The sequence below is a fragment of the Erythrolamprus reginae genome, chromosome 12 (genome assembly GCF_031021105.1).
Source record: "Erythrolamprus reginae isolate rEryReg1 chromosome 12, rEryReg1.hap1, whole genome shotgun sequence".
In the NCBI taxonomy this organism is placed as follows: Eukaryota; Metazoa; Chordata; class Lepidosauria; order Squamata; family Dipsadidae; genus Erythrolamprus; species Erythrolamprus reginae.
In genome coordinates this window covers 5,856,279-5,882,547 of record NC_091961.1, presented here as the reverse complement: position 1 = coordinate 5,882,547, position 26,269 = coordinate 5,856,279, and the positions used below count along the sequence as shown (strand labels likewise).

Genomic DNA, 26,269 nt, shown 5'->3' with positions numbered 1-26,269 from the left:
TTCTTTTTAATGCCAGGCTGTCAATTCACCGAGCCAAAAGCAGCTCTGATTAATAAGAGCCTGGCAGGCAAGAAAATAATTTTTGGCATTGGGGACTGTTTTTTCCGAGCAAGCTGCAAGGACTAGATCTTTGGATTCTTTTTGGGGTTCTGGCGAAGCGTTTTTTACGGACGTTGGTCCTGTGCATTTTTAATAATCAGAACCTTAAACAAGATCTAAGTATTGCCCACAAGATCGTATGCTGCAACGTCCTGCCTGTCGGCGACTACTTCACCTTCAACCCCAACAACACAAGAACACACAACAGATTTAAACTTAATATTAACCGCTCCAAATTTGACTGTAAAAAATATGACTTCAGTAACCGAGTTGTCGAAGCGTGGAACTCATTACCGGACTCCATAGTGTCATCCCCAAACCCCCAACACTTTACCCTTAGATTATCTACGGTTGACCTATCCAGATTCCTAAGAGGTCAGTAAGGGGCGAGTACAAGTGCACTAGAGTGCCTTCCGTCCCCTGTCCTATTGCTCTCCTATATCTCCTATACCTTTCTTCTATTCCTATATCTCTTCTTCTATTCTTTCATTGATATGTTCTATTACTATACAGTACCTTCTTTTCTATTCTTTCATAGATATATTTTACTATGAGTATCTCCTCTATAACCTTCATCATGTATTTTACTATGTGTATTGTTGTGATTCAGCCTGAGGCTGCTCAGGGACCAGCTGTGTCTCTGCTGGCTTCTCTTTTTGGGTTGGTATTGGTTTCTGGAGTGACCCAGACAGAACAGTGTATATAGATATATACCAACTAAAACCCTAATTGTTTATTGGACAAAATAAATAAAATAAAAATAAAATAAAACATGCTAATAACAGGATCCAACAGGGTTCCGAACCAAAGCTATTTGAATAATCAGTATAAATTAAATCCAAAAGGAAATTGGATCTTATAAATTAAATTATTATTATTGTTGTTGTTGTTGTTGTTGTTGTTGTTATTATTATTATTATTATGTCAATACAACACAACAAACGAGATCACTATGCTGAATTTCGTATTTCATCACCAGTTGGGCGCTTCCCAAGCACCTAGGACTGCGTGATGTAGCAGTGAATAATGTGTGCCGATCCCAGCAAAACAACCTTTTGCAATTGACAGATGGAGATTTTGTCAATTCCGATGGTTTTTAAATGTCCGCTGAGATCCTTTGGCACTGCGCCCAATGTGCCAAGTACCACTGGGACCACTTTCAATGGCTTATGCCAGAGTCGTTGCAGCTCGATTTTTAGATCTTCGTATTTCACTAATTTCTCTAGCTGCTTCTCCTCAATTCTGCTGTCCCCTGGGATTGCGATGTCGATGGTCCATACTTTCTTTTTCTCCACAATCACAATGTCTGGTGTGTTATGCTTCAGAATTCGGTCAGTCTGAAGTCGGAAGTCCCACAGTAGTTTTGCTTGCTCATTTTTGACCACTTTTTCGGGCTTATGATCCCACCAGTTCTTTGCCACTGGTAGATGGTAGTTCTGGCACAAGTTCCAGTAATACTAATACTAATACTAATACTACTACTAATAATAATAATAAGAAGAAGAATAGAATAGAATAGAATTCTTTATTGGCCAAGTGTGATTGGACACACAAGGAATGTGTCATATGCTCTCAGTGTACATTTGTAACCTTGAGATTTTTATTATTACTGATTGTTTCCTAATTGCTTATTTGATCCCTATGACAATCATTAAGTGTTGTATCTCATGATTCTTGACAAATGTATTTTTTCTTTTATGTACACTGAGAGCATATGCACCAAAGACAAATCCCTTGTGTGTCCCATCACACTTGGCCAATAAAGAATTCTGTTCTGTTCTGTTCTATTCTGACCATTAATAGGTCAGTTAGCAGTAGTTCTCTGCCCATTCTACCTCCTACTTTCCCCCAACTTTTCCTGCTTCCCATTTGACTCCTGAATCTGTTTCCACACAAGGAAACAAAATACAACCCATCCCACATTTGGCAAAAGCCACAGTTCATTCCAAGCATTATGTTGCTTGCACGAGCAACTCAACCTTCTGTGAGTTTCTAATTTGAAATGTAGAATAAGAAAAAGAATACCTTGAATGGAAACAACAGGCACATGGCTGGTCTGTTTCCAGCTGGCCAAACTTGGGGTGGGAGAAGTGCGCTTGATGGAAATAGGGCTCGTTTGATGGGAAGCTTCACCAACAAGTTCATATAGGATGAATTCCTTGCAAATTGTCTTGACTAGCAAGTCAAAAATATGTTGCAATTAAGATTGGGGTGGATAAATTTCCAGCAAGAAGAGAAATCTTCTTGCTTCAATTGAATTGCTTAAGGAACCAATTCTTGCTTGGTTAAACTTCTTTTCATGTATGCTGTTAGTTTTGCTCTTGCTGAAATTTAAGTTCCCATTTTTAATTACACTGTAAGCCTTCGTAGTTTTAAACTTGCATTCCCCACCCCACCCCACCCCCAGTTTGATGGTGATGGATTTATAGAAACATAGAAGACTGACGGGGAAAAAAGACCTCATGGCCCATATAGTCTGCCCTTATACTATTTCCTGTATTTTATCTTAGGATGGATCTATGTTTATCCCAGGCATGTTTAAATTCAGTTACTGTGGATTTACCAACCACGTCTGCTGGAAGTTTGTTCCAAGGATCTACTACTCTTTCAGTGAAATAATATTTTCTCACGTTGCTTTTGATCCTTCCCCCAACTAACTTCAGATTGTGTCCCCTTGTTCTTGTGTTCACTTTCCTATTAAAAACACTTCTCTCCTGAACCTTATTTAACCCTTTCTTTTAAAACTACGAAGCCTTACACTGTAATTAAAAATGGGAACTTAAACTTGGAGAATATTCAGCCAGAGCAAAACTAACATACAAATCAACAGATGCAAAAGAAAAGTTTGGGATTCCCATTAAAATGTTCTTAGAAGGGCTGATGTCCAGTATGTTATTTAAATATATAGTGGTGGGTTTTGAGATTCCAAAGCATCGTTAGTGTGCATTTAAGTGCTGCTATATAATTTTAACTTGGAAAGGAGTATTTCGTGGAAAGGTTATGTTTGTGGTATGCACAAAGTCTTCTATTCAATGTCTTAAGAGTTAACAAGGTTCTTGCTTGTAAATACTGACAGTGCTAAATTAAAGAAACCATGGAAAATTGACCCTAAGTCTCCTGGGATTGCGATGTCGATGATCCATACTTTCTTTTTCTCCACGATCACAATGTCTGGTGTGTTACGCTTCAGAATTCGGTCAGTCGGAAGTCCCGCAGTAGTTTTGCTTGCTCATTTTCGACCACTTTTTTGGGCTTATGATCCCACCAGTTCTTTGCCACTGGTAAATGGTAGTTCCGGCACAAGTTCCAGTGGATCATCTGTGCCACAGCATCATGTCTATGCTTGTAGTCAGTTTGTGCGATCTTTTTGCAGCAGCTGAGTATGTGATCGATGGTTTCATCTGTTTCTTTACAGAGTATCATTATTATTATTATTATTATTATTATTATTATTATTATTATTATTATTATTATTATTATTTGTTCTGTTCTATTCTATTCCATTCCATTTTTCTGTTCTGTTCTGTTCAGCTCCGTTCCGTTCCATTATTCCATTCCATTCTATACCATTCTTCTGTTCTGTTCTGTTCTGTTCCGTTCCATTCCATTCCGTTCCATTATTCCATTCCATACCATACCATACCATACCATCCTATCCCCATCCCTATCCCTATCCTATTCTGTTCCTCTGCCTAACCAATCGCCCAGTTTTGTGCACGGATGCTTTGTAAACAATGTATTCATTATATTTAGAATAGGTAAATTTTATAATCGGGCTAGGGTGGGGGCAGAAATTCCACCCCCACTTTTTAAAAGAAGGACACCCTGATCGCCATAGGAATGCGCACAGACCCATTGATGAAGAAAGCTGAGATGTGAGGATTGGAACGCATCAAACTATGTTGCTCTTAATTAGTTCAGCTGGAATAAAACCGTTTCCCTTGGGGAGGGGATGTTCTTTTGTTGCAGTTGCCTCAATTAGTTGCTTCATTTTTGGAGGGCTGACTGGGATCCAAGAGGGGATGGCATCACTAGCCAGACTGAAGGGAGGAGAACAAAGAACTGCCACACCATAGAGCTCATGGTCATTGTTCTCTCATGCAAAGCACGGGATTCCAGTTGGACCTATAATTGGACTGTGAATTACCAAAAAAAGAGCCATTTATTTGATCATTATTGATGAGCATCAGGTTTCTCCCATAATTAACCCTTTTTTTCTTTAAAAGTTTTTTTAAATTTCTTATTAGATAATATCAGTGTCTGAGTGAATTAAAGAAGACTTGACTTGCTTTGATTTTATTTGATTTTACTTGATTAGACTAGACTAGACCAGACTAGATTAAACTAGAGAATAGAAAGAAAAGAGGAAAAGAGAAGAGAAAGGAGAAATGCATTATAGAATATAGGATTTCATTTGATTTGATTTCATTTGATTTAACTAGACTAGACTAGATTAGACTAGAGCAGTGTTTCCCAACCTTGGCAACTTGAAGATATTTGGATTTCAACTCCCAGATCTATCTATCTATCTATCCATCCATCCATCCATCCATCCATCCATCCATCCATCCATCTATCTATCTATCTATCTTCTGTCTATCTATCTATCTATCTATCTATCTATCTATCTATCTATCTTCTGTCTATCTATCTATCTATCTTCTGTCTGTCTGTCTATCTATCTATCTATCTATCTATCTATCTATCTTCCGTCTATCTATCTATCTATCTATCTATCTATCTATCTTCTGTCTATCTATCTATATCTATCTATCTATCTTCTGTCTATCTATCTATCTATCTATCTATCTATCCATCTATCTATCTTCTGTCTGTCTGTCTGTCTATCTATCTATCTATCTATCTATCTTCTGTCTGTCTATCTCTCTCTCTCTCTCTCTATCTATCCATCTATCTATCTTCTGTCTATCTATCTGTCTATCTATCTATCTATCTATCTATCCATCTATCTATCTTCTGTCTATCTATCTATCCATCCATCCATCTATCATCTATCTATCTATCTATCTATCTATCTATCTATCTATCTTCTGTCGATCTATCTATCATCTATATATCTATATATCTATCTATCTTCTGTCTGTCTATCTCTCTATCTCTCTCTCTCTCTCTCTCTATCTATCTATCTTCTGTCTATCTATCTATCTATCCATCTATCTATCTTCTGTCTATCTATCTATCTATCTATCTTCTGTCTATCTATCTATATCTATCTATCTATCTTCTGTCTATCTATCTATCTATCTATCTATCTATCTATATCTATCTATCCATCTATCTATCTTCTGTCTGTCTGTCTGTCTATCTATCTATCTATCTATCTATCTATCTATCTTCTGTCTGTCTATCTCTCTCTCTCTCTATCTATCTATCTATCTATCTATCTATCTTCTGTCTATCTACTGTATCTATCTGTCATCTAGCTATTGTCTGTCTATCTGTCTAAGAAAAAGAAGAAAAAGCTGTCAAAGGGTTCAGTTAAACAATCTTCAAAACCCTCTGTAGAAAGCATCCCAATTGTTTTTCAATTGACTTATCCACATCATACCTAAAAGAAAAGCTTCCAGTTTCACTAATATTTGAATCTTACATTTTTTGGGGTTGCGCTGTCATCTCCATTTCTTCGTCGAAGAAGCCAAACTCACGTGTCCAGCATGACCATAGACTGGAAGTCTGTTGCCTTTCCACCGAAGTGGGAAGTACCTTTTATCTACGTGCATTTGTATGTAGGTGGGCAGGAGCTGGGCCAAGTAATTGGTGCTCATTCCGTCACGTGGTACCTGAGTTTTGTACTTCCAACCTTCTGGTTGATAAGCCCAGTGATTAAATAATGACTGATTCGGCCCATTTGTGAGCTTCATCACTAGAAGTACCTGGTCTAGTCTAGATTGTTTGTCTCCTGTAGCATCCATCTGTCTGGACAGGGGTGTTTCTTCGTGCCAATCAAAGTTAGACTGAAAAAGGTGGATTAAACTGTTCCCCGCCTCTTTTTCCTCGACTTCTGAGTGGGCAACCCCCACTCCCACCCCGCCAAGCAGTTGCGTTTAATTTACAGCAGTATTTGGCAAGACCAAACCCATCTTTTAAAATGACACTTGGTTTGGATTCGCATAGTGCCAATCTGTTTGGCAGCCAATTTGATTAATAGCTTTCGCTGCTGTAAATCTCTCTCTCTCTGCATTTTCAGTGCTGAATTTCTCCAGCGTTTGTTGGCAGTAATTGCTTTGCTCTTCCTGGAGACCTAGAACATCCCCTTTTTTAACCTTGTGTCCACCGTCCACAGGGTATCAGATTGAGGGAAGCCTATGATGTTGCTCTCTATCATATATGTGGGTATATTTATTTATTTTATTTATTTATTCGATTTTTGTGCCGCCCTTCTCCTTAGACTCAGGGCGGCTTACAACATGTTAGCAATAGCACTTTTTAACAGGGCTAGGCTATGCATAATGGTTATCTTTTGAGAGCTGAATACAATGAAATTCCATTTTAATATATGCTAATTGGTGTGTATTTGAAGTGACAATAATTTTATTTATTTATTTATTTTGTTTGGATTTCTATGCTGCCCTTCTCCATAGACTCAGGGTGGTTTACAAACCAAGAATAAATACAAAATATAACATATAAGATACCCAGACATAAAATCTGATTCTTTAAAAATATATATATTTTTATTGATTTTTCTTTAAGACAAACAAGACAAACAACACTTAACATTTAGAGGAGCTACCATTGCTCCACTAAGTATAGAAGTCTTACTAATACAAAAAAGAAAACTAAATGTAATTCAGATCAATACAGAAAAATAATTCTTAATATACTACTATAATATAACGTCTATTTCAACATTTCCATTTTAACTTTGTAATTAAAATAATTAAAATCAATTAATAAATCTAAAAGCTTATTCATAATATTTCTTAATATACTACTATAATATAATATCTACTTCAACATTTGTATTATAATGTTGTGGTTAAATATATAAAATCAATTACTTGGATTAAAAAAACTTATCTATAAAATTTCAATATATCATTTATTCAATTTAATATTCCACCAATTATATACTTTCTCCCAAGTTTTATAAAACTCTGTTTCCTTTTGATTATTTAGCCGTCTCGTCATCATATCTAATTCTGCACATTCCATGATTTCGTCTTTTGATATTTTCTTTTCTTTTCATTTTTGTGCAAATGTAATTCTTGCCGCTACTAATATGTGAATTATTAAATAGCATGTTTCTTTTTTGTATTTAGTATCAGTGATGCCTAGGAGGAAGAATTCCGGAGTCTTTTTAATCTCCTTGTCCGTTATTTCCTTTAACCATTTTTCTACCTTATTCCAATAGGTCCTAACTTTAGGGCAGGTCCACCATATATGAAAATATGTACCAATTTCTTTTTTACATTTCCAACAAATAGGAGAAGTATTTGGGAACATCTTTGAGATCCTATATGGTGGAAGGTGCCATCTATAAAACATCTTAATTTGATTTTCTTTAAAAGAAATTGATTTAGTTATCTGATTCTAAAACCCCAGGATTATTAAAGATTATTCTGTTCTATTCTATTCTATTCTATTTTCTATTCTATTTTATTCTATTCTATTATACAATCATTTTCCTCCATTACCAGTTCATACAGTTTTGCCTGCACTGTGATTAACCCAAGTATTATTATTTTTTTAAAAAAACATTTAAACAAGCTGTTAGGCGTGGTTATGGAAAGGTGTGGTTTTTTCCTGGTGTATTCTACTCCAACTGGTATCCATTTCATTTCAATTGGCAAAATAGCAGAAGAATTGCAAAGAAAAAAAATCCCAGCAAATTCGGTTTGATTTGTTACAAAACCTGAGCACAACTGATTTTTTTTTTTGGAGGCACAAAATATATTAATGTGTCAGCTATTTCAGTGGGCTTTCCTATATTTCGTTTGACTATGAAAAATACTGAATAAAAAGGTTTTTTAAAAAGTATAATGAAGTTTAAACATAAGCAAAAATGCCTGCAGGAATTAAGTAATTTATGGACTCTCTGTGTTTCTCCTGTTTATAGATTGATTGATTGATTGATTGATTGATTGATTGATTGATTGATTGAATGCTATCAAATTGTTTCCAATTCCTTCTGAGCACAAAAGTTACTTCCAGATAACAATTTATCCCTCGCATGTTTCCCCCCCCCAACTTTCTTCCTTTCTGTCAATCAAGGATGGGCAATTCATTTTCTCAAGGGGCCTGGTAGGAAACTGAGATCTGTTGTGGAACAGATCTGAACTTAATTCTGCTCAAAATTGATTTGATCACTTTATAAAAAAGCAGTAAAATGAACAGTTTTGCTTAGCTTCTTTTTTTAAAAAAATTCTTATTGAATTTTTCTTAAAAAGACAAAGACAAACAACATTGAGCATTCAAGGAGCTGTCATTGCTCCGCTTATTTTAGAAGTCTAACTACTACAAAAAATAAAACCCTAACTATAATCAGATCAATAGAAAAATAGCATACATTCATATTAAACATTTGTTAAACTTGACTCTATATGTTAATTTCATTACTTTGTCTGTAGATTACTTTTAAATATATATATATATATATATATAATATAATGAATATCATATCTGAATTTACTCTACTGTAAACATTTTTAAACTATTAAACTCTAACTTATAAAATTTCAAAACTATGGGTTCAAGGAAAGAAAAAAAAGAAAAACTAAATTCTTGTTACTTTAACTTATAATGTTATTTTTGAAATCCCACCATTTATATAATTTATTCCATACTTTATAATATTCTGTTTCTACTTGGTTATTCAAACGTTTTGTCCTCATGTCTAATTCTACACATTCCATAATTTTTTTATAAACTTCTGCGCCCTTTGGTATTTCCTTATCTTTCCATTTCTGCGCAAATGTAATTCTTGCTGCCACCAATATATGTATTATTAAATAATAAATTTCTTTTTTATACTTAATATTTGAAATACCCAATTAGCTTCTACTGGCAAGAATATCTATTACATCTTATTTATGTTTGATTTCTAATTTACAATTGACCTCAAGGGAGCCGGATTACAACAGCCAAAAAGACGGATGCAGCCTGGGAAAAAACATTAAATGCCCAGTTTACTGTAGGTTGTATACTGAAAATAAGGGCATTCTACAGGGGACGTTCCAAAAATAATGCAGTTAAATTTCCCACGCCGTTCCTATTGGTCGGAGTGGGACCGAACCACTTGGAGTAGGTGGCAGGGGATGCTAAGCTTTGCCGCGAAACCGGTCTCAGTGCTCTCCAAGCTGTGGAAGCGGCAGGACGTGAGTTATTGCAAACCTCTGCGTGCCGACCGAGTCACCAAAAAAATGGCATAGGAAATTTCAAGTGAACTTTTGCAACGTATAGAAATTGAACCTGATTATTTGGACAACGTCTCCACTGGTGATAAAACCTGGGTTTTTGAATACAACCCAGAAACAAAACGCCAAAGCTCTGAGTGGCACACCAACCAGTCCCCCAAGCCCAAAAAGGCAAGAATGGGCAAATCAAAAGTGAAAACAATGCTCATTGTCTTTTTCGACAGAAAGGAGTGGTCCATAAGGAGTAGTGATGGGCGAACTGAACCCGCACAATTCAGGTCCATACTGAATTTTGCGGTGTTCAGTATGCCGAACACGAACCTGAACTTTTTCCAAAGTTTGGGCAAAGTTCAGGGTCGTGTTTGGCATTCGGAGCTTTGACGTCACTGGCAGGTTGCTAAGGATGCCAAGGTGATCACTTCCTGGATTCCATGGATCAAGGAAATGATCACTTGGGCGTCCTTAGCAACCTTCCGGTGACGTCAAAGCTCTGCCCCCGGAATCTCTTCATGGGAGGGATTCCCCGTTTGGGTTCGAGTTCAGGTTCGGTTCGGATTCGGTTCGGGTTTGACCGAATTTTGCGTAAAATTCGGCCAAACTTGCCGAACCCGAACACCGTTGGGTTCGCCCATCACTAATAAGGAGTTTGTTCCTCAAGGACAGACAGTTATATAAGCCCATCAAATACTCATAAACACAGTCCCCACCTTTTGCAGCTGAGTAGCTAGCAATATCACTTATACTTGTATACCGCTTTACAAGGTGGGGACTGTGTTTATGAATGTTTACAAGGCTCTACAATACAAGTTCCTCCCCAACCTCCTCATCTTCTGAGTCTGCCACTAGCTGTGCGGGCAGCTGGCAGGCCACAACAATGGCACAACTTCTGTCTAGACCAGTGATGGCGAACCTATGACACAAGTGGCACACGGAGCCATATTTGCTGGCACGCAAGCCATTTATCTATCTATTTCTCTATTTCTGTATCTCTCTATCTATCTTTCTCTCTATCTATCTATCTATCTCTCTATCTATCTTTCTCTCTATCTATCTTTCTCTCTATCTATCTATCCATCCATCCATCCATCTATCTATCCATTTATCTATCCATCCATCCATCCATCTATCCATCTATCTATCTATCTATCTATCCATTTATCTATCCATCCATCCATCTATCTATCTATCTATCTATCCATTTATCTATCCATCCATCCATCCATCCATCTATCTATCCATTTATTTTGTCCGATACACAATGAAGGTTATAGAAAATATACTCGTGGTAGACTATATCACAGAAAGAATAGAAGAGAAGATATAAGACATATATAAAATATGGCAATGAAGACATAAAATATGGCAATGAAGGATAGAGGAAAAGGTATAGGAATGGAAGAAAAGATATAGGAGATATAGGAGAGACAATTGGACAGGGGACGGAAGGCACGCTGGTGCAGTTATGCAGTGTTTCCCAACCTTGGCAACTTGAAGATATCTGGACTTCAACTCCCAGAATTCCCCAGCCAGCGAATGCTGGCTGGGGAATTCTGGGAGTTGAAGTCCAGATATCTTCAAGTTGCCAAGGTTGGGAAACACTGCTCTTATGCACTCTTGGGGATCTGGAGAGGTCAATCGTAGATAGTCTAAGGGTAAAATGTTGGGGGTTAGGGGATGACACTACAGAGTCCGGTAACGAGTTCCACGCTTCAACAACCCAATTACTAAAATCGTATTTTTTACAGTCAAGTTGCCTTAGTTTAGTTCTGCATGTGTGTGCTGGCCAGCTGATTTTAGACTCACACAGAGGCTCTGGGTGGGCGCTTTGGACTTCCAGAGAGCCTCCTGGTGGATGGAGGAGGGTGTTTTTACCCTCTCCCAGCTCCAGGGAAGCCTTTGGAGCTTGGGAAGGGCTAAACACAAGCCTACTGGGCCCACCAGAAGTTGGGAAACAGGCCGTTTCCAGCCTCCAGAGGGCTTCCAGAGGGGAGCTGTTTTTGCCCTCCCCAGGCATTGAATTATGGGTGTGAGCATTCGTGCATGATAGCTTGCATTCATGCTCTTTCAGCATCCGAGGAAAAAACGTTTTGCCATCTAGACTGTTAGAGTCCACCTGGCTATCAACACCAGGTGAGGTAGTCGAATTTAAATCATCTCTGTCATCACAGAAGTGGGAGAGGAATTTGCACTTCGGGTTACCTACTGAAATGATGCGAAGAAAAATGTAAATCATTAAGAAACATGTTGAGATAAGTCCTTAAATCTAAACTTGTCTTGATTTGTCTTGTCTTGAGATGACATGGTTTTATATGCGAATGTATTGATTATATTTATAAACAACCTGGTTGCAAAAATGTCTAAGCAGGGAGCTATTTCAATTTTCAGTCAATGCAGATCTCATCGTATTCAGTTCAAAATGCTTCGGGGCGCATTGTGATATCAATAAGATGGAGAAGGATTATGAAGAAAATACAAAAGTGAGACAGTCACTTCTGTCCAAAAGGTCACAATTTTGCGTAGCTATTCTCATTGACTTCTTTCATGTTGAATACCATCTACATCTCCAAGCAAATGCCCAGTCTGGAAAAGAGCAGGAACAAAAATGATTATTTATCCCAGGAGCCTGCATCTTGCCAAGGAAGAAATGAAAAATTTGGCAGCTTGGTCGTGCCAACTTTTTGTCGATATTAGTCAGCATTCTGCAAATATTAAGTTAGCGTGATCAAATTCAAAGTTCATTGCGTTCAAAAAATGACTTCAGAAGCCAACTAAATTGGTTAACATAACTTTCCGAGAAGGACAGAATTGGTGCTGGTATACTAATAACAAAAGATTTAAGTGCCAAAGCCCACTGAAACAATATAGCCAAGAAGGCTTCAAGAGTTGTAAACCTGATCCTACGTAGCTTCTGCTCTGGCAATCTCACACTACTTACCAGAGTTTACAAAACTTTCGCCAGACCCATCCTCGAATACAGCTCATCTGTTTGGAACCCATATTGCATTTTAGACATTAACACCCTTGAAAATGTCCAAAGATACTTCACCAGAAGAGCCCTTCACTCCTCCACTCGAAACAGAATCCCCTACGAGACTGGACTTTCAATCCTGGGCCTAGAAAGTTTAGAACTAAGACGCCTTAAACAGATCTAAGTATTGCCCACAAGATCATATGCTGCAACGTCCTGCCTGTCGGCGACAACTTCAGCTTCAACCACAACAACACAAGAGCACACAACAGATTTAAACGTAATATTAACCGCTCCAAACTTGACTGTAAACAATATGACTTCAGTAACCGAGTTGTCAAAGCGTGGAACTCATTACCGGACTCCATAGTGTCATCCCCAAACCCCCAACACTTTACCCTTAGATTATCTACGGTTGATCTATCCAGATTCCTAAGAGGTCAGTAAGGGGCGAGTACAAGTGCACTCGAGTGCCTTCCGGCCCCTGTCCTATTGCTCTCCTATATCTCCGATTCCTTTCTTCTATTCCCAGCGACCGGTTAGGTCCCACAGAGTCGGCCTTCTTCGGGTCCCGTCGACTAAACAATGTCGTCTGGCAGGACCCAGGGGAAGAGCCTTCTCTGTGGGGGGCCCGACCCTCTGGAATCAGCTCCCCCCTGAGATTAGGATTGCCCCCACCCTCCCTGCCTTTCGTAAACTCCTTAAGACCCACCTTTGCCGTCAGGCATGGGGGAACTAAAACATCTCCCCCTTGCCCATGTTGTTTTGCCATTTGATTGATTGACTGTGTGCCTGTTTTTTTATATATATTGGGATTGATTTATGAAATTACTAATTTTAAATTGTAATTAGATTGGTGGGCATTGGATTTGTTATTATGTACTGTTTTATTATTATTGTTGTGAGCTGCCCCGAGTTTGCGGAGAGGGGCGGCATATAAATCCAATAAATCTAATCTAATCTAATCTATTCCTATATCTCTTCTTCTATTCTTTCATTGATATGTTCTATTGCTATATCTTCTCTTCTATTCTTTCTTAGATATATTTTACTATGAGTATCTCCTCTATAACCTTCATCGTGTATTTTACTATGTATATATAGATATATACCCACTAAAACCTTCATTATGTATCGGACAAAATAAATAAATAAACAAATAAAAAATAAATAAAATAAATGTCAGGCTACACAGCTCAAAAAGTCCGTATTCGCCGAAATCGCTACCAGATGATGAAGAAAAACCACAGGGCCACCCAATCCAGCTGCCACTCACTCAAGAGAAGCTGGCTGGGAATTCTGGCTGCTATTGGCATCTACATGGCACTGTGTATTGTTCTACACTTCCCTTGGCACAGCTCAGTGGGTAACTTGCCAGCTTGCCTGGGCTGTAACTAACCGAGAAGCACCAGCTGCTTGGGAGGGAAATCAGAATGAGCAAAAAAAATCAAATAGTGGAGCTGGAATGCACGAGACAGCTGCCGTCCACAATGGGGCTTTTCACCCACTTTCTGCTCCTCCTTAGGAAATATTGCTCGCCCTGCATGGGGTCTATTGCAAAAAGCCACATCCCCACCGAGTTGAGGTCTTCAAACTTGGCACCTTTAAGACTTGTGGGACTTCAACTCCCAGAATTCTCCAGCCGGCTACGCTATGGGAGTTGAAGTCCACAAATCTTTTTAGTTGAAGTCCACAGATCTATTTTGAGAACACAGACAAAAACAACCAGAGGAACAGCTGGAGGCAGTTTGTCATGCCGGAATAAAATATATATTGTAATACTGGGAGGCCGTTTGGCATAGGACAGAGGTCTTCCAACTTGTCCACTTTAAGACTTGTGGACTTCAACTCCCAGAATTCTGGGAGTTGAAGTCCACAAGTCTTAAAGTGGCCAAGTTGAAAGTTGATGTTTTGAGGGTAGGAGTTGAAACAATTTGTGTTCAGGATGCGAGGGGTCAGTAAATATTTTTACCACCCTCTTTTTGAATTGCGCAGTATACAGGTCCTCAATGGAAGGCAGGTTGGCAGCCATTGTTTTTTCTGCAGTTCTGATTCTCCTCTGGAGCCTGTGTTGGTCTTGTTGGGTTGCAGAGCCAAACCAGACCATTATAGAAGTGCAAATGGCAGACTCAATAATTCCTCTGCAGAGCCGTATCTGCAGCTCCTTGGGAAGTTTGAGCTTCCTGAGTTGGTGCAGAAAGAACATTCTTTGTTGTGCTTTTTTGATGATGTTTTTGATGTTAGGTGACCATTTTACATCTCGCAATATGGTCGAACCTAGAAATTTGAAGGTCTCTACTGTTAATACTGTGTTGTCTTGTATTGTAAGAGATAGAAGTATGGGCAGGTTTTTCCTAAAGTCTACCACAATTCTATGGTTTTGAGTGTATTTGAGTGATGCTACAACAGTCATAGGTATGAAAAATAAATGATGTCACCTTCAGTGGCGTTGTAACTTTGAACAGTCACTAAACAAACTTGTAAATCAATGCTTGCCTATATTAGTGATCAAGAACCTTTTTTGGTTTGCGTGCCAAAAGAAGTGTGCGTGGGTGTGCTAGCATGCTTGCACATGCCCACACCACTCCACTCCCCCTATACATGCACAATCACCCCATGTTGCCCCTCGCGCATGCGCACAGACCTTACTGAAGCCTGGTCCATGGGAAAAATTCAGAAATTCAGGGAAACACACACTGTGCTTTTTTTTTTTTTTGCACTCAGGAGGGTTCAGGGATTATCATAAAAGAAACAGCAATTTTAATTAAATATAGGGAATTAGGAGAATTTAAGGAAATTAAAACTGCAGCATTGGAAAGTGCTCAAGCGGTGATAGTTTTAGGATGGAAAGATTCTACAAAATGGACAGTACAAAATTGGTATTGGTATATGGTGGATCACATATATTTTGAAATTATGGAAATAAGATTAAATAATTTTGATGAGAATAAATTAGAGAAGCTGATGGTGCGATGGAAAAAGGTAAAAGATTATATGTTAAGTAAAATCTGTGATGTAAATACGAAAAATAAACTACAATCACTATTTTAGTAAAATTTGCTCAAGATAGAGCCAAGGATTAATAGATAGATAAACAAGTTAAACCTCTTTGAATCCTCCTGTAGGGGTGGTGGGGGTGATGGGGTGTGTGTGTTGTTTGGTGATGGGCACAAGCACTGTGCACTGTTATATGTTTGTTTTTTGTAAACCTATAAAAATCAATAAAAATTATATATATTTTTTTTAAAAAGGAGGGTTCAGGGAAACTTCCTGAAGTCCCAGAGTGCAAAAAAAACAGCACAACGGGCAAACCGGAAGTTCGGATATAACGCAAACCAGAAGTTTGGGAAAGCACACTTCCGTTTTGCCATTGTGCTCTTTTTTGCACTCAGGAGGGTTCAGGGAAGCTTCCTGGAGCCCCAGTGTTATATATCCCCTGGGACCTGATTGGGTAAACCTTCTACTTAAGCCATTGGTTGTTGTCGGGGAGCTTTGTTTTGGCGGGATCGTTACTGTTATTTGATTGGTTGTTCTGTCAGTTAGTTGTGAGTATAAATAACCTGTCAAAAGGGGTTCTGGCTGTTCTGTTGCCTACTGTTCTGAATAAATCTCCGTTTACTGCTGTTTGCTTCCTGGGTGTTCTTCCGACATGTTATTGGTGACGAGGGGTCCGGACTGCTCCACGCGACTTGTTCATCCTATTCCTGAAAGCACAAGTCCCTGTAAGGCAAGATGTCCACGCAATTGACTTTTCCCTCTTTTAACCCTCAAGTGCAAAAACCCCCCAGCACAACAGGCAAATCTGAAGTTGTTGTTGTTGTTGTTGTTGTTGTTGTTGTTATTATTATTATTATTATTATTATTATTATTATTAATATTAATTATTAGATTTGTATGCCGCTCCTCTCCGCAGACTCGGGGCGGCTCACAACAGTGACAAAAACAATATATATTGACAAATCTAATAATTAAAATCTAAGATAACAATTACACATTTAAAAATTTAAAAGCAAGGAACTCCAATATAAAAAACATACATACAGTCATATCATGCACTAGAACTACATAGGCAGGGGGAGATGTCTCAGTTCCCCCACGCTTGACGACAGAGGTGGGTTTTAAGGAGTTTACGAAAGGCAAGGAGGGTGGGGGCAATTCTAATCTCCGGGGGGAGTTGGTTCCAGAGGGCCGGGGCCGCCACAGAGAAGGCCCACTCTGTGGGACCTAACCGGTCGCTGGGATTCATGCGGCAGGAGGCGGTTCTGATAACGCAAACCAGAAGTTTAGGAAAACACTATTCCATTTTGCCATTGTGTTGTTTTTTTGCACTCTGGAGGATTCAGCGAAGCCTCCTAAAACTCCAGAGTGCAAAAAACAGCACAACGGCAAACCGGAAGTGCATTTTTCTGAACTTCCGGTTTTTCGGTCGGGGGATTTTTTTTTGCCTCGGGGAATCTTCCATGAAACACCCAGAGCGCAAAACAGCCTTTCCCAAGGCCAAAAATCAGCTGGCCAGCGCGCATATGTGTGCTGGAGCTAACACAGTGCAAATTCTCATGTGCTCTCAATATGGCTCTGCGTACCACCTGTAGCACATGTGCCGTAGATTCCCCATCACGGGCCTATATGCATCTCTCATAGATAGTTAATTGAAGCTCTTTGCGATCGTTAATAGATTGGTAGGATCGAGAACATTATTTTAGATCAATTTTCATTTTCTTCAACAAGGTTAAATGAAACACATAGCACAGCAATTGTCATAATGTTATGGAAAAAGCAGGGGGGGGGGAATTAAAAAGAGCCAAACAGTTGTCCGACATAAAAGGTCAGTATAACTCCATTGTTTTAGTAGAGCTTCCCTCCCACCCCAAATAAAAATCACAGATAGGAATGCAATGTTTTATATTTGCACAATGAAAATAAAATGCCTTGTCAAGATAAAACTAAGCTAGAACAGAATAAACCTTGTAGGGGGAAAAATATTACTGTAGTGATTCAGTGGAACCACCAATCCTCATAGATTTTCTGTACACATATTAATCTTTTTGGAACTGGAAAATAGGAAAACGTTAACGTTTTAATTAAGAATCCATTGGAATTTATAAATCCAAGTACATTCTGGGTGGGTTCTACTTACCTTCCCCATCAGTTCGCATCGCATTGCGTCACTTACAGTATATAGCTCCACGTGTCACCTGTGGAATCCATGCCATAGGTTTGCCATCACTGTTCTATGATATGAGAACCGGACTTCCGCTCATCTCCAGAACGAGGTGCTTCCGATTAGGACCGTTGTGGCTCTTTGAGTGTTTAAGGTTGCCGACCAGTATTGAATTTATTTATTTATTTATTTGTTGGATTTGTATGCCGTCCCTCTCCGCAGACTCGGGGTGGCTAACAACAGTAATAAAACAGCATATAATAATAATCCAATACTAAAAACAGTTAAAAACCCATTATTATAAAAACCAAACATAGATACAGACATATCATGCATAAAATTGTAAAGGCCTAGGGGGAAAGAGTATCTCAATTCCCCCATGCCTGGCGGCAGAGGTGGGTTTTAAGCAGCTTACGAAAGGCAAGGAGGGTGGGGGCAATTCTAATCTATGGGGGGAGTTGGTTCCAGAGGGCCGGGGCCGCCACAGAGAAGGCTCTTCCCCTGGGTCCCGCCAAGCGACATTGTTTAGTTGAATTCCTACTGGAATGGTAGGGGACAGCATTCCGGTAGTAAAATTGGAACTGTGCCCGCCGAAATCTCATGTGCACTCACGTCCCCTTGCAAGAGTTTGCTTCCTGCGATAGCGCAGAAGCAAACATTTTTGCTGGGATACGCATGCGCGCATACCAGAGACCTGAAGCTGCATGCGCAGCGCACCAATAGCAGCAGTAGCGGCAACCCCCACCTGTCGCTGACCCCTGGCATCAGTTGGACTCAGATGAAATGAGAGGCACTCGCTCGTTCTTCTCAGCCTTTGAAAGCTCAGCCTGTTGCTGGCATCAAGTCCGATGATTAAAGCCGTGGATTTATTGCCCAGCTGTATCAACCGGCTTTCTGTGAATCTCTACATTCTTTCTCCCCATAGGCATGGCTTTGTAATTATGGCCTTTTTCATATTGCTTCTGTCGGGAACAGGCCGTCCTAGCAAGCCAGCCTCTTTAATTTAGTCTTATTTCTTTACTGTGTTTGCGAAGGCTTTGAAGTCTTTGAAACAAGGGGCTAGTTCACACATACAAAAGCTCGGCCAACTCGGCTCTTTGTAAAGGTTTCTAGGCTCATTATGAAAGTTAAGCTGAAATTGTAAGTGTCTCTGTGACATTTCAGAGCAGATATTCTGGGTTCAACTGTTGGAACTAGAAGCTAAGGCTGTGGCACAGCTTGAATTAGAGGATTGGTTCCAGTGATGGGCTACTATGGGTACGGTCAGGTATGCAGAATCGGTAGAAAAATTTTGGTCAGGTACGCAGAACAATGATATGAAGCATAGTATAAAGGCAGGCAAAATTGTTTAAAGACAATGGAATGCAGCTAACAATGAACATTTGACAAAGGCAGCAACATTAAGAGGAGGCTACACATACTTGGGAATTTTGAATTTTGATGATACTCAGGTGATGCTCCAGTTTTTTAAGGATTGCATCCAAAGCAACCATGTTTATAATTAGTCATTAATATTATCCTTCATTATTCTTATTTACTACTAGTATTAACTATTACTCTTCCTGATGAGGTGCAGTAGGCTAACAATTGGAATGGAATGGAATAGGATAGAATAGAATAGAATAGAATAGAATAGAATAGAAGAAAGACTAGAGTAGAATAAGAATAGAACAGAACAGAACAATAAAAGACTAGACTAGAATAAGAATAGAATAGAATAGAATAGAATTAGAATAGAATAGAAGAATGAAAGACTAGACTAGAATAAGAATAGAATAGAATAGAATTAGAATAGAATAGAATTAGAATAGAATATGAGAATGAAAGAGTAGAGTGGAGTAGAGTAGAGTAGAATAGACCAAATTTGCTGGGATTCTTTTTTCTTTTAATTCTTCTGCTTTTTTGCCAATTTAAATGAAATGGATACCAGTTGGAGTAGAATACACCAGGAAAAACCACACCTTTCCATAAACACACCTTACGGCTTGTTTAATTGTTTTTAAAGATAAATAATACTTGGGTTAATCACAGTGCAGGCAAAACTGTATGGGCTGGTAATGGAGGAAAAAGAGAATGGAATAGAATAGAATTCTTTATTGGCCAAGTGTGATTGGACCCACAAGGAATTTGTCATTTATTTATTTTTATTTATTCATTTGTCCAATACACAAATACATAGGAAGAAAAGTAGACATGTGATAATATAAAAGAGGGTGAAAGTGAACTTAGAGGAGAGGATATATGAAAGGAAGAGAATATATAAGATAGGTGAAAGAAAGGAAAGACAATTGGACAGGGGACGAAAGGTACATCAGTGCACTTATGTACACCCCTTACTGGCCTCTTAGGAACCTGGAGAGGTCAATCGTGGAGAGTCTAAGGGAGAAGTGTTGGGGGTTAGGTGCAGATGCTCTCAGAGTCACTTGCTGAGCTAAAATTTCAATAAATAGATGAATACATTTTAGTAGCTAGTTAAAAAGGAAATGGGGAGAGAGTGGGATGGAAGAGAACGGCAAACTCTACTTGCTTCCAAGAGAAGATGATTAAGCAGGATGTCCAGGAGCTTCTTGGAAGCTAGGTCCCCAAAAGCCATGCTTTGCTTGCTTCCATTCACTCCCCGTAGATCTTTCCACTTCACGTTCCAGAAATTGTCAACGCGTTGCATTCCAGAACTGCATTTTGCTACGTTGCCTTTCTTTCCCTCTTGTGTTCCTTTGCCGTGCAAAGATTTGGAGTTCTCTTGAGTATTTTCCCTCTCTAAGGCAGTTTATAATAGCAAAGCAAATTAAGACAAGGGGTAAGCCAGCAATTTCATTTTGCAATATTTTGCAGCAAAAAAAAACCCCAGAGCAAATTTCAGGTTTCAAGTTTTATTGGATTTATATGCTGCCCCTCTCCGAAAACTCGGGGCGGCTAACAACAATCATGAACAATATACAATAAAATCCAATACTAAAAGCAAATTAAAACCCCTTAATATATAAAAATCAAACATACATACAAACATACCATGTATACAGTTGTAACGGCCTAGGGGGAGAAAAAAGTCTTAATTCCCCCATGCCTGGCGGCAGAGGTGGGTTTTAAGTAGTTTATGAAAGGCAAGGAGGGTGGGGACAATTCTAATCTCTGGGGGGGAGTTGGTTCCAGAGGGCCGGGGCCGCCACAGAGAAGGCTCTTCCCCTGGGTCCCGCCAAGTGGCATTGTTTAGTTGACAGGATCCGGAGAAGACCCACTCTGTGGGACCTAACTGGCCGCTGGGATTCGTGCGGCAGAAGGCGGTCCCTGAAATAATCTGGTCCGGTGCCATGAAGGGCTTTATAGGTCATAACCAACACTTTGAGTACAGTCATACCTCGTCTTACGAACCTAATTGGTTCCAGGGGGAGGTTCGTAAGATGAAAAGTTCGTAAGACGAAACATTGTTTCCCATAAGAAACAATGTAAAATCAATTAATCCGTGCAACGAAAAATAAAAACGCAAAAAAACGACGACGCCCAGCTGTCACCTTTTGAAACAGCCGGGGGGCTTCTCAGCGTCCTCCTGGACACGAACGCCAAACCCGAACTTCCAGGTTCGGCGTTCGGGAGGCCGCTGAGAAGCCCCCCGGCTGTTTCAAAAAGCGACAGCTGGGCGGCGGGGCTTCTCGGCGGCGGCGGGTTCGTAAGAAGGAAAAAGTTCATAAGAAGAGGCAAAAAATTTCTGAACCCCGGGTTCGTATCTCGGGTTGTTCGTAAGACGAGGGGTTCGTATCATGAGGTACCACTGTATTAGCCATCCCTCAAATATTAGCATCTTTTCAAGTGAAGGTGGCGTTTTTACAGCATTTGTTGTACAGTATTTCTCTTTTTGTGACGGGCGTTCAAATATTTGCATCCTGCAGACCCTGAGCAAATTTTTTATAAGGCCTAAATGGTCATTTTTGACTTAGGGAGCATCTGCACATCCTCGGACTAACCAGTCCGATGTCTTTTTGGAAGAATCGATTCCCCGTTTTCTGCCTGGACTGCTATATATATATATTGTTTCAGCTTTAAACGCGGCACTGTTCTTCTGATAGAAAAAATGCAAAAATAAGGACCGGGTTTGGTTTTAATTATAGCTTTCAGGGTTTCTGGCTGTAAAAAGTGGAATTGTATACACACGGCCAGAATGTTTGGTCCTTTGGCATTGCGATCTGCAGAATGGGAAGCAGGATCTCGAATTTGCTAGGAACTGAACTGAAAAAAAGAAAAGAAATGAATCCAGTCTGGCGCGAAGGAGCTGTGCATTGTTATCCATTTCGTTCAGCTGAACCAAATGATTTTGATTCTTTGTATGGCAGATGAATGGAAGGTTATTTGAGTATCTCTTGGATTATTTATTTATTTTATTTATTTATTTATTGGATTTGTATGCCGCCCATCTCTGAAGACTCGGGGCGGCTAACAACAATAATAAGACAGCATATAATAATAATCCAATACTAAAAACAATTAAAAACCCATTATAATAAAAACCAAACAGACAAACAGACATACCATGCATAAAATTGTAACGGCCTAGGGGGAAAGAGTATCTCAGTTCCCCCATGCCTGGCGGCAGAGATGGGTTTTAAGGAGCTTATGAAAGACAAGGAGGGTGGGGGCAATTCTAATCTCTGGGGGGAGTTGGTTCCAGAGGGCCGGGGCTGCCACAGAGAAGGCTCTTCCCCTGGGTCCTGCCAAGCGGCATTGTTTAGTTGACGGGACCCGGAGAAGACCCACTCTGTGGGACCTAACTGGTCGCTGGGATTCGTGCAGCAGAAGGCGGTCCCGGAGATAATCTGGTGCCATGAAGGGCTTTATAGGTCATAACCAACACTTTGAATTGTGATCGGAAACTGATCGGCAACCAATGCAGACTGCGAAGTGTTGGTGTGACATGGGCATATTTGGAAAAGCCCATGATTGCTCTCGCAGCTGCATTCTGCACGATCTGAAGTTTCCGAACACTTTTCAAAGGTAGCCCCATGTAGAGAACCCCATTATACGAACTACAATGGGCTTGGCAAAATCTGTGCACCGAGAGAGAGAGGGTGTACTGGAAAGAGAACTTTCAAAAGAAGCTTGAGGTTAAAACAATTTATATAACAATAACTTTAAAAAAAATATCTCTAGCACATGCAGCAGATTTTATGGAGACCAGATGTTTAAATATTATAGCTGCCAGCTGAGCTGATGGAAGAAGGGGAGGCAAGGAGTAACCATCCATCATAGTATCCATCTTTCTTCTATACCAGAGACCTCCAAACTTGGCAACTTTAAGACTTATGGACTTCAACTCCCAGAATTCCCCAGCCAGCCACGGGAAGTCTGCTGACTTCCTGCTGGCTTCCCCCAAGCAAAGTCAGTGGGGAAACCAGCAGGAAGTCAGAAGTTGCAGTCATGAAAGATCTCATTTAAATGACTTGCTCAATCCGTATTAATGGTGGCAACCAAGGCATCCAAAATGACCATCACTAAGTGTTGTGGTTAGCTCTAGCCCAGCTCCTGCCCCAAGGACTGTGGATGTGGGGGAGACATCCACATGCTGCAGGCCTGTTTTGCCCCCGGTGGAATCTGATGATGAAGGCTCCTCTGACCAAGAAGACATGAGTGACAGGGAGGAGGAGAGTGGGGCAGACAGCTCAGAAGGAGATCAATTATCTAGCTCCTCCTTGGATTCAGAACAAGAGTTAATGATACAGCCACGCATGCTGAGAGCGATGCATAGGCAACAACAACTGAGAGATTATTATCAAAGAAAAGGAGGCCACCTGTGGTTGGGTGGGGCTGTGGTAATTACTGAGGCTGCTATAAATAGCAGCCTGTGGGTTTGGCCATTGTGGAGGATTATCTGATCGTTGTGTTTCGTGGCTGCTTTACTGACTTTGACCTTTTGTGTGCTGATTTTTCCCCGCTTTGAAACTAAACCAGAGCAAAGTGTGTTTCACTTTGTGAAAGAAGAAGCACTGTGAATTGCCTCACAGCTGCAAGCTAAGTATCACAGAACTGATAAGGGACTTGTACAAATTACCAGTTTGTTTGGAGACGAGTGCTCTTTGCTATACCAAAAGAGGGCTTGGTTTAAGTGAATTTTCATTATAAAGAACATTGTTTTGAATTTTCAAACGTGTGTGTGTGTCTGAAATTTGTACCTGTAAATTTTTGGGAGGAGTCTACCAGAGAGCCCGACAGAACACTAAGTGACGCAGCCAGATGTTTTTTTACTTTACAACCACATCACTTAATGATGGAGTTTCCAGTTCCAGTTAGCATTGTTAAACAAAGATTGTCTTTAGTAAAATTCCGTGGTTGTTGATTTTAGGATTTTTTTTTTCACACTTCTGCCAACATCCATATGAACTTCCTGAAAGCAGATGGAGACAACGGAAATTTTTGAAATATCTTGTGATCCAGCTTCAATGGGAAGATGGAGATTTCATGAATATGGTTAGTTTTAGGACTGTGGCAGGACTGTAGCGTTTTGATGGTGAGCTTAGATCAGTGATGGCGAACCTATGGCACGGGTGGCACACAGAGCCATACCTGTTTGCACACAAGCTGTTGCCCTAGCTCAGCTCCAACCTGGATGTCTGTGCAAGCCAGCTGATTTTTGGCCCACACAGAGGCTCTGGGAGGGCGTTTTTGGCTTTCAGAGAGCCTCCAGGGGGATGGGAGAGGGGTTTTTACCCTCCTCCATCTCCAGAGAAGCCTCTTGAGCCTGGATAGGGTGAAACACAAGCCTACTGGGCCAACCAGAAGTTGGGTAACAGGCCATTTCCGGCCTCCAGAGGGCCTCCGGCAGGGGAGCTGTTTTTGCCTTCCCCAGGCATTGAATTATGGGTGTGGGCACTTACACATACACCCAAGGGAATAAAGGTTCGCCATCATTGGCGGAGATGGTATCTTGCAGGGCAAATAATTTTGGAGAATGAATTGGGGCAAGGATTGAACTCTTGTCCCGAACACCGAGAGGCAGTCTTGTGTAGTGGTTAAAGTGCTGGATTAGAAAATGGGAAACCCTTCCTTAAGCGAAAAGAACCAGCTGTTGAGGTTGGGCCATTTGGTTCACCTTTAACATTATATCTAAAAACGTATTTTTTTAAAAAAATGTATGTTGGCCAAGGATGTCTTTTTGCCATCTCTGGTTAGGGAGGAATTCTTTTCATTGTTCAAAAAACATTGAATTTCTTTTTCTCAGTCAATTGAGGCACTTCTTTGAAGTCCATCTTTACAGATTCTTTTTACTGCTTTAATATGGGGGGGGGGGAATGTAAACATATAAAGGCACATCAAGATCCCAAGAGAAAATCCCCCAGATTTGTTCTTATGCAACCCTCAAACGTATTGTACTGTAAGGACCGTACTTTCCAAACCCATTTAGTTTGAAAATTAGAGTCTGCAAGGAGTTGGGCGGGTTGGAAGTCTAATAAATCAAATTAAATTAAATTAAAATGTAAGCCCCTTTTCTCCTTCTGTTTTTCCAGCTGCCTTTATAGGAGATATCGCCTTGGATGAAGAGGACCTGAAATTGTTCCAGGTGGACAGAATTGTGGACCTCACACGGCATAAAATTGAAAGAACCGCTACAAAAACTTCAGGTAGGTCACTAACCTTCGTAACGTTAGAGATGGAGATACAGAGAGTCCTCGAGTTATGACCAAAATTGAGCCCAAATATTTCTGTGGTTAGGTGAGATGTTTGCTAAGTGAATTTTGCCCCATTTTACGACCTTTTTTGCCACCGTTGTTAAGTGAATCACTGCATTTGCTAAGTAAAACAGCACGGTTGTTAAAGGAATCGGGGTCCCCTATTGATCTTGCTTGTCGGAAGGTCACAAAATGGGATCAGACCGACCCCAGGACACTGCAACTGTTGTGAGTGTTCCTTGTCAACCTTTGGAAATGTCAGATTAAGAGGCGGAAGAAGACGTAGAAGCTGTAAATTACCCTGATTTAAGAGAAGTGGAGGAGGATAGTGGTGATAAAAACTTAATAAAAATTAAAACTTGTGGGGACACAATCTGAAGTTAGTTGGGGGAAATATCAAAAGCAACGTGAGAAAATATTATTTCACTGAAAGAGTAGTAGATCCTTGGAACAAACTTCCAGCAGACGTGGTTGGTAAATCCACAGTAACTGAATTTAAACATGCCTGGGATAAACATAGATCCATCCTAAGATAAAATACAGGAAATAGTATAAGGGCAGACTAGATGGACCATGAGGTCTTTTTCTGCCGTCAGTCTTCTATGTTTCTAATAGAAAATCCATTGGATGTTCAATTCAATTCAATTTAATTCAATTCAATTTATTAGATTTGTATGCTGCCCCTCTCCGAAGACTCGGGGCGGCTCACAACAATAATAAAAACAGTATAATAATGGAACAAATCTAATAATAAAATTACATTAAAAAACCCCAACAGTTTAAAAACCATACCACACATACATACCAAATATAAAATATAAGAAAGCCTGGGGGAGATGTCTTAATTCCCCCATGCCTGGCGATATAGGTGGGTCTTGAGTAACTTGCGAAAGACAAGGAGGGTGGGGCCCGTTCTAATCTCCGGGGGGAGTTGATTCCAGAGGGCCGGGACCACCACAGAGAAGGCTCTTCCCCTGGGGCCCGCCAAACAACATTGTTTGGTCGACGGGAC

At 40.0% G+C, this 26,269-nt stretch overlaps 1 protein-coding gene across 2 annotated transcripts in view; it reads left to right on the top strand.

The window, feature by feature from the left end:
• Window positions 1-26,269, top strand: part of BMP1 (bone morphogenetic protein 1) — a 160,218-nt gene that overhangs the window by 59,603 nt on the left and 74,346 nt on the right. For both annotated transcript variants that reach the window (XM_070765346.1, XM_070765345.1), the window contains exon 3: window positions 25,096-25,209. In XM_070765346.1, the coding sequence (XP_070621447.1) occupies window positions 25,096-25,209 (114 nt within the window). The remainder of the gene's footprint in view (window positions 1-25,095; window positions 25,210-26,269) is intronic.